Raw genomic sequence first — 8,764 nt, forward strand, 5'->3', positions numbered from 1 at the left:
CTTGATCTTATTTTAGCTAGAATTACTTGGTTCGTAGCCTTGGTGGACAGAGTTACTTGATATCTGTTGATGGTGGGAGGTGTCAGGTGTCGCATGGATTTAGTCGAGGTGCGCAAAAGCTGGCTCGGGCACCATGGTTATTAGAAAAAGTGATTAGACTAGACATAATGCAGCTTGATTTTATTTTAGCTAGAATTACTTGGTTCGTAACCTTGGTGGACAGAGTTACTTCGTATCTGTTGTTGCTGGTGTTGGTGGGAGGTGATAGGTATCGCGTGGATTTAGTCAGCTACGCGAAAGCTGGCTCGGCCACCTTGGTTATTAGAAAAGTGATTAGACAAGACATAATGTAGCTTGATCTTATTTTAGCTAGAACTACTTGGTTCCTTACCTTGGTGGACAGAGTTACTTGATATCTGATGTTGGTGGTGTTGGTGGGAGGTGTCAGGTGTCGCATGGATTTAGTTGAGGTGCGCGAAAGCTGGCTCGGCCACCTTGGTTATTAGAAAAGTGATTAAACAAGACATAATGCTGCTTGATCTTATTGAGGACATGATGTTAAATAGGAGAGTTTAGAGGTTGTGGATTAGTGTAGTATGTTTAGTTGGTAGTGGAGCATTCTCTTGCTCCTTGTCTGATAGGCTTGATGGGCATACTTGGACCTTCATTCTTACCAGTAGTATTAGCATTATTCTCGCAGTTTCTTGTTCATCGTTGTTGTTACTGTTACTGTTCTTTCTCTGGTTAGTTGTGTAATAATCTCCACTTCGTATTACTTTGTTGTTTTTGTTGTTGTTGCTCCCATATTTGTATCCCCGTTAGCAAACTATTTGGCAGGTGTTATTTAAGCTGAGGGTCTATCCGAAACTACCTTTCTATCTATATGAGGTAAGGGTAAGGTCTGCATACACTCTATCCTCCCTAGATCCCTCTACACTGGGTATGTTGTTGTTGTACTTGTTAAATGTTCTTGTCCAACATTAAGCTGCTAAATACTCTCTTCTACCATAAAAGAATAATGGGGTTCCAGAGTACGAGGTCAAAATTGAACATTTTGTGGGAATCCAGAGATTGATTCCTCAAAAGATTATGAATTTTTTTAAAAATACAAAAACTACTACTATTAGTCACAAGTTTTTTGTTGCACAGTAATGAAAGGAATGTGTGAAAGGTTCTAATCAAAGAAAAAGACTCATTTGATTTATAAAGTTGTAGTTTGTATCTCCCGGCTGAGACCAAAACAATAGGTGATTTCTTCTCGTTTTCTCAAGCCTTGGTAGGCAGAGATACGTGGTACCTATGCCAGTGTTGGATAGTAGGTATGAAATGCAATTCCTCGAGGTGTGCCTAAATTAGTGTGGACACTTCATCATAAAAAGGAGTGTATCAGATGGGAGGGGAGAATATGATATTTTGAAGCTTACAGTACACCTTCTCTAGGAAGGCGTTGTTTTGGGTTTATTTTGGAGTAATTTCTAAGAAATTTGAACAGTGCTGAATCTTGTGTTTCATAAAACAGGCAACAAGTGTTGATGCTGTAAAACGTTTGCACTGTTCATCCAGTTTGGAAGATTTACATTCAGTTGATCTTGTTGTCGAGGCTATTGTGGAATCTGAACAAGTGAAGAAATCTTTATTTGCTGACTTGGATAAGATTGTAAAGAGCTCTGCTATTTTGGCTTCTAATACAAGCTCTATTTCCATTACTCGTCTAGCATCTGCAACGAGCCGACCCTCCCAGGTTTGTTCCATTTGTCTGTCGATTGATTATAGACTAAATGCTTGATACTTGTTGAAAACAGAACAACTCTGTTGAAATGCAAATATGTTTGTATGAAGTTTGGGTTGATGCCAAGGTTCAAAAAACTGTACAACTAACTCGCTAACTTCCTTCTTTCAGTCAGTCTCTCATAAAGAAGCTGTGTGGGATTTATCAGTATCGTGCGTTCTTTCCTTTTAGACTTTTGGAATCTTAACGTAGGCACCTCTGCCCAAACTGGTAGGTTGTTATCACCACATCTAGCAATCATCAACTATAGACACAATATATAATTTATTTTGTGATGAAAGCCTAAAAATCTGAAACATAACAGCCAGAAGATTATGATACTGTCAGGTTAGGAAATTAGCTTTTTTTAGTCGAAAGTGGGTAAAGTTGAAGGTTTAAGGCTACTCGCTGCTAATCATAAAATGCGGGACTACTAATACTTCTAAATGGCTGCTAAAAAGCAATGGTTGGAATGGAACGTCGATATAGATGAGGGTGAAGAAAGATGTGTGTATAGTGATGGTCACAGTAACTGCTGGGGGGGGGGGGCTTATTTCTCAAAATGATGGTTTGAAGGATGATTATTAGCTCATTAAGAAGTTACGAGTTCAACTCACAAACAAATGAGTTATCCCTCTCTAGATTTATTGCATATTAAGTTGAATGCAGTGTTCAATACGATTTGATATTTTTTGGCCCTTAAAACACTGCTAGTGGAGGATTGTACCATTGCAGGCCATTTAAAAAAATTATTCTCTTTATCCAAAAAAGATCTTTATAATAAAAATGTCTTTTATTCTTTTGTTATGTGTATTTGCGTCATATATAATTGTTTGTTTTCATGAAATTATGCTCATCTTCCAAGTTCTGCTACTTCTAAGAAGTACCAAATCTTCAACACAAGGTGACAACAAATTAAACACTTGCAATCATTTGTCTTTCCTGATATGCTCTTATCTCTATCTATGCGTCGTTAAACTTTAAAGTAAACTCTAGTTATGCGAATCCATCAACTGCTTAGAGTTCTGTTCACTGCTCATATAGCTTTTCTCTTTCTTATGTTTTTGTGGGCAGGTGATCGGCATGCACTTCATGAATCCTCCACCCATTATGAAGCTGGTTGAAATTATTCGGGGTGCAGATACATCAGAAGACACATATTGTGCGACTAAATGCCTGGCGGAGAGGTAACTGATAGGAAAACCCTGCAACTAGGATTTATAAAGATATGCACGTCTCCTCAACAGTTTTTGAAGAATTTTCTGCCTTAAATGTTTATGCTTTCAGATACAACAATCATATATAATCTACATGCCTTACTGGTATAACGTTTCCCAAAGTTTCACGGCCACCAATCACAGTCTCTCATTCTGTAGCTGCAAAGCTTCACTTTTACACAAGTGACACTCTGTCCTAAACTGCTTTGGCCCAAATGTATCCGCTTTCAGATACAACAGTCATATATGATCTACGTGCGTTACTGGTATAACATTTCCCAAAGTTTCACTGCCACCACTCACAATCTCTCATTCTGTAGCTGCAAAGCTTCACTTTTACACTAGTGACTAAAACTCTGTCCTAAACTTTTTTGGCCCAAATGTATCCCTGTACTGCTCAGGGTCAAAGAGGGTTGAATTATGATGGTATTAAGAACTAAGATTCACAGTTGGCTAGACCGTTAGAGAACCATTCTGTCATCCCCTTTTTGGCTAGAAATGGAGTCTTTAAGCTTTTTCATATTGCGGATAAAAGAAATTCCTTCTGATGAATATTTCATGTCAGTGAGTCTCATGTCACATTTCTCCGTATTATTTGCTTGGATTGCCATAGTGGAATGAAATGGGAGGATTTATATTGCTGATCAAAGACTGTTTCTAATTGAGACATAGTTTAATGATAGATAGATGCAGCCGAAAAATGAGAAAGTAGTCTTTGTTATGTCCCCGTCTAAAGATGTGAGATTGCTTTGATCACCTGGTTATATCTATAGTATCTCTACATAACTTTTTTTCTTTTATGCTTCATAAGCAACATGGAGAAAACTTATACAGTATGTTTTATTTCCAATGTATGAAATGTCCTCTGCTTGCAAACGAAAAAAAGAATAGTTTCTTATCCTCTGGAAAGGGGAAGAATTCTGCAACTAATTTCTGATTATCTATTATTTGCAGGTTTGGTAAGACGGTTATCTGTTCTCAGGATTATTCTGGCTTCATAGTAAACCGAATTCTGATGCCTATGATCAATGAAGCGTTTCATACACTGTACACCGGAGTTGCAACAAAAGAAGATATCGATACGGGAATGAAACTGGGAACCAACCATCCTATGGGTCCTTTGGAACTTGCAGATTTCATTGGACTGGATGTTTGTTTGTCAATCATGAAAGTTCTTCAGGCCGGTCTAAGGGACGATAAATATGCCCCATGCCCTCTCCTTGTACAGTATGTTGATGCTGGTAGGCTTGGTAAAAAGCGAGGCATCGGCGTATATGATTACCGTGATGCTGCCGCGAAAACCGGAGGACCGCCTCGACTCTGAACTCCTTGCACTTGTGAAACAACTACAACCTGTTGCATGCAACAGGCGCCCTCTTGCAATACCCTCTTATAATCCTCAGGTATCAATAAATGAGAGAGAGAAAAAACTGATAGGGATGTATACAATGACTCTACCAATGTGATTCCTTACTTATGTAATTGTTCTCATCTTATTGCATAGCTTTTCTTGTGGCCAGTCCCAGCTTTTCTTGTTCCAACTTGATGACATTAAAAGGGGCACCAACATAGGTATAATCAAACTTAGTTCGACTCCAGTGATGGAGCTGGTATTTCCGGAGTGTACAGCCTTCGTTACACCCTCGCTCTCTCCATATCTCCATATTTAAAAAAACTGAGGAAAGTGCGAAGAGCTAAGCCACTAATATTTGGTTTTAAAACGCTGGTTAAAACTTAATTAGTGGTTTGAAATGACTATTTATTTTGTATTACACCCTGCAACTAATAATGATCCAAGTTGGGGCTAGCAACACAAAGCTATTGTGTCACAAGTGAAGTCTGGAGAGGGGAGTATTTACGAAAACTATTTTCAAACTAATAGTAAAAGCTTACATAACATCAGCCTTAAAGTCCGTGTTAACTAAATTAAATTCCCTTTGCCATTAGTACGTTACTTAATGCATGTGCTTAGCATCAAAAACATAAAATCAACTTTCTTTTTCTCATTTACAATTTTCATAGACTATATATAAAACATATTCACCCTGAAACCTCAATTTCAGTTTCTTGTCCATTTCATTTGTACCTCATTTCCCTTCTTTATTCCTCTGTGTCTTTGTGAGTCTTTTTGTATTTTGCAGTTATTAATATCAGAGAGAGAAAAATCTCTTACACATTTTTGAAACAGAACAAAATTTAATTCAACATGGCTCTACAGAGACATGTTCCATTATTGGTGCTACTGCTAATTTTTTGGTCTAGCTCTTCAAACGCTTATCAAATCGACGTCGGTGGCATAGATGATTTGATTGCTAATCCTTTTGAATCTTATAATCAATGGGCTAAACAAATGAGATTTCAAGTTAATGACACTCTTTGTAAGTATCATCATATGTTAAGCCGTTTAATTTGTTAGCATAACGAAATTTCATCAACTCTTTTTTTCTTGTTTGTACGTGTGACAGTGTTCAAGTATAAGAAAGGATCAGAGTTGGTTTTGGAGGTAAATAAGGATGATTATGACAAGTGCAATATAGAAAATCCAATCAAGAAAATGGAAGATGAAAACAACGTTTTCAAATTTGATCATTCGGGTATTTTCTATTTTAGTAGTGGTAACAAGGATAAGTGTAAAGAAGGACAAAAGTTTATTATTGTTGTTCAAGCCGTTACAACACTGTATCCTTCAGCTCCGGCTCCGGCTGCTCATAGTCCGATGGATGCTATGTTGCCACAAGGGGACCCGGATTCTCATTCTTCGATGGGTAAAACTCCGGTACCATCACCTACACCTGTTGGTTCTCACTCATCTCCGAAGGCACATGCACCCGAAATGGCTCCAAGTGGGGTGTCACCTGCCCCTACAGGTTCTCACTCATCTAGTACGGGCCATGCACCTGGAAAGGCGCCAACACCGGTGGATGTGCCTCGAGATACTAGTTCAGACCCACCTCAGACAACACATGCACCAGGGGTGGCTCCAACTTTGGCCTCGCCTGGTCCTACTAGTTCTCACTCATCTCCAACATCCAGTGCACCTGAAAAGGCTTCAACACCTGAATACTCGCACGGGGTTCCAAGTACTGGTACACATCAATCTCCTACGGCTCGTGCACCCATAAAGGCTCCAACACCAACATCATCGGATGTGCCTTCTGGTTCCCATTTAGCTCCAACGGCTCATGCGCCTGCAAAGGCTCTGACACCAACATCGGCACATGTGCCTTCCAGTTCTGGTTCACACCTATCTCCAAAGGCTCATGCACCAGGAAATGCTCCAAGCAGCGCTTCACTTGCCCCTGATGGATCCCACTTATCTCCGGTGGCACATGCACCCGAAAAGGCTCAAACACCTGCATTGTCACATGTATCTCCAAGTTCAAGTTCACACCGATCTCCAGCAGCTCATGCACCAGAAATGACTCCAACCGGGGCATCACCTGTTCCTGCTGGCTCTCACCCATCTCCAATTGCCCATGCACCCAGTGAGGTGCCAACACCGTCATCATTGAATGTGCCTCGTGGTATTGGTTCTCACTCACCTCTCTAGATAGTTTGTCATATATGTATAAATTCAAAATTGTGAAAATGAGTTTGAACGCATTATATATACTTAAAAATATTGTTATATTCAGTTTTGATTTAAAATGAAGTTTTAAATGTAAATAAATATGTTTATTCATGAAATTTCGAATTGAATTTCATTAATTTCTATAAGAAATGACCAAGTAAAGTTCCATTCTACTTTTCTATTTTGTTACAGCTCATGCACCTGGAGCAGCTCCAATCGGGGCATCACCTTCGCCTTTTGGTTCCCACTCATCTCCAACAGCCCATGCACCCATAAAGGTACCAACCCCGAGATCATCCAATATACCTTGGGGTCCGGGTTCCCACCCACCTTCTCCAAATCATCATGTGCCAGGAAAGGCTCCATCTGAGTCATCACATGCACCTGATGGTTCTCACCCATCTCCAAAAGCCCATGCACCCGAAAAGGCTCCAACACACGCACCCTCACATGTTCCCTCCAATCCTTTCGCACACCTAACCCCGAGTGCTCATGCACCCGAAAAGGATCCAACACATGCACCCTCACTTGTTCCCTCCAGTCCTCGCTCACAACAGACCCCAAGTGCTCATGCACCCGAAAAGGCTCCAACACATGCACCGGCAAATGTTCCCTTGAGTCCTCTCTCACACCTAACCCCGAGTGCACATGCACCCGAAAAGGCTCCAACACATGCACCCTCACTTGTTCCCTCCAGTCCTCTCTCACACCTAACCCCGAGTGCTCATGCACCCGAAAAGGCTCCAACACATGCACCCTCACTTGTTCCCTCCAGTGCTAGCGCACACCTAACACCAAATGCTCATTCACCCGAAAAGGCTCCAACACATGCACCCTCAGTTGTTCCCTCCGGTCCTTCCTCCCACCTAACCCCAAGTGCTCATGCACCCGAAAAGGTTCCAACACATGCACCCTCACTTGTTCCCTCCAGTCCTCACTCACATTTAACCCCAAGTGCTGATGCACCCGAAAAGGCTCCAACAAATGCACCCTCACACGTTCCCCCAAGTCCTAACTCACACCTAACACCAAATATTCATGCACCCGAAAAGGCTCCCGCACATGCACCCTCACACGTTCCCTCCGGTCCTAGCTCACACCTAACCCCAAATGTCCATGCACCTGAAAAGGCTCCCACACATGCACCCTCACACGTTCCCTCTGGTCCTAGCTCACACCTAACCCCGAGTGATCATGCACCCGAAAAGGCTCCAATACATGCACCCTCACACGTTCCCTCCGGTCCTCGCTCACACCTAACCCCAAGTGTTCATGCACCCGAAAAGGCTCCAACACATGCACCCTCACTTGTTCCCTCCAGTCCTAGCTCACACCTAACCCCGAGTGCTCATGCACCCGAAAAGGCTCCAACGCCCGCACCTCCAACGGCTCATTCTCCTACATCTCATGATGCACCCCCAATAACATCCAACACAACTACTCCAGTTTCATCTCCCACATCATCACCCACGCCACGATCATCAACAAACTCTCCGACAGAAAGTATTTCTCCGGCCTCCAGCGACGACAACATTCCGGCTTACATTGATTCACCAGCTAGTTCACCACTCAATTCTCAATCATCAGCAAAGAAAACATTCATTTCAACAATGTCTCTCCTTTTGACTGTGCTTTTGGGAGGATTTGTTATTTCACCTTTGGAAATAATATTTTGACATAGAATAATTATACTTTTATACTTACGATAACACGTTAATTTGTTGCGTCTCCCGGTTTATAACTTTCTTTTTGTATTAATTTTGATTTCTTGAATTACAGTTGGTTGAGGGTGTTTAGTTACGTTGTTATCTTTTCTTTTATTTCTTCCCATAATTTTGTGTACTATCTTTAATATATGAGAGTATATAGTAATTTTCCTGTATAATTTTACCTTAACATGATCTTAGTTTGGAGCTCGTTACTCAGTTTGTTTTAGCAAATCAAAGAATAATACTCCATCGATCTGCTTCAATTTGTCTTGTCATAATTTTTTTTTCAATCCGTTTCACAAAGAATCTCGTTAATTTCTATATTTCACATGACATGTTAAAGACCACAACATTATAAGATATTATTTTGGTGCGTTTTACATATATTTAGTTTAAAACCACAAGATTTAAAGTCTTTTTATTTTTGTAAACTCCCTACAAAGTCAGACCGAAACATTTTTTTTTTTCAATTTTATCCCTATCATTTCATTATGTAATA

At 40.6% G+C, this 8,764-nt stretch overlaps 2 protein-coding genes across 2 annotated transcripts; both read left to right on the forward strand.

The window, feature by feature from the left end:
• Positions 1-1,519: 1,519 nt before the first annotated feature.
• Positions 1,520-4,504, forward strand: LOC107878648 (3-hydroxybutyryl-CoA dehydrogenase; the record flags this gene model as incomplete). Its single annotated transcript, XM_047415590.1, is given in 3 exon segments — positions 1,520-1,741; positions 2,843-2,955; positions 3,940-4,504. Coding segments are annotated over 3 exon segments (705 nt in total), but the record flags the coding sequence as incomplete, so codon positions are not given.
• A 144-nt stretch (positions 4,505-4,648) lies between these two features.
• LOC107878647 (extensin) lies at positions 4,649-8,339 on the forward strand. Its single transcript, XM_016725714.2, has 3 exons — positions 4,649-5,363; positions 5,451-6,509; positions 6,749-8,339. The coding sequence occupies exons 1-3, from the start codon at positions 5,192-5,194 to the stop codon at positions 8,230-8,232; spliced, it is 2,715 nt and encodes a 904-aa protein (XP_016581200.2). The 5' UTR covers positions 4,649-5,191; the 3' UTR covers positions 8,233-8,339.
• The last annotated feature ends 425 nt before the right edge of the window (positions 8,340-8,764 follow it).

Source organism: Capsicum annuum, chromosome 7 (genome assembly GCF_002878395.1).
Source record: "Capsicum annuum cultivar UCD-10X-F1 chromosome 7, UCD10Xv1.1, whole genome shotgun sequence".
In the NCBI taxonomy this organism is placed as follows: Eukaryota; Viridiplantae; Streptophyta; class Magnoliopsida; order Solanales; family Solanaceae; genus Capsicum; species Capsicum annuum.

Bases quoted from the DNA above. Each gene is read 5' to 3' on its own strand.
- LOC107878647 (XM_016725714.2), top strand. From the start codon at position 5,192: ATGGCTCTACAGAGACATGTTCCATTATTGGTGCTACTGCTAATTTTT. The intron at 5,364-5,450 runs GTAAGTATCATC...TACGTGTGACAG, and splicing joins TCAAGTTAATGACACTCTTT to TGTTCAAGTATAAGAAAGGA. The intron at 6,510-6,748 runs GTATTGGTTCTC...ATTTTGTTACAG, and splicing joins ATCATTGAATGTGCCTCGTG to CTCATGCACCTGGAGCAGCT.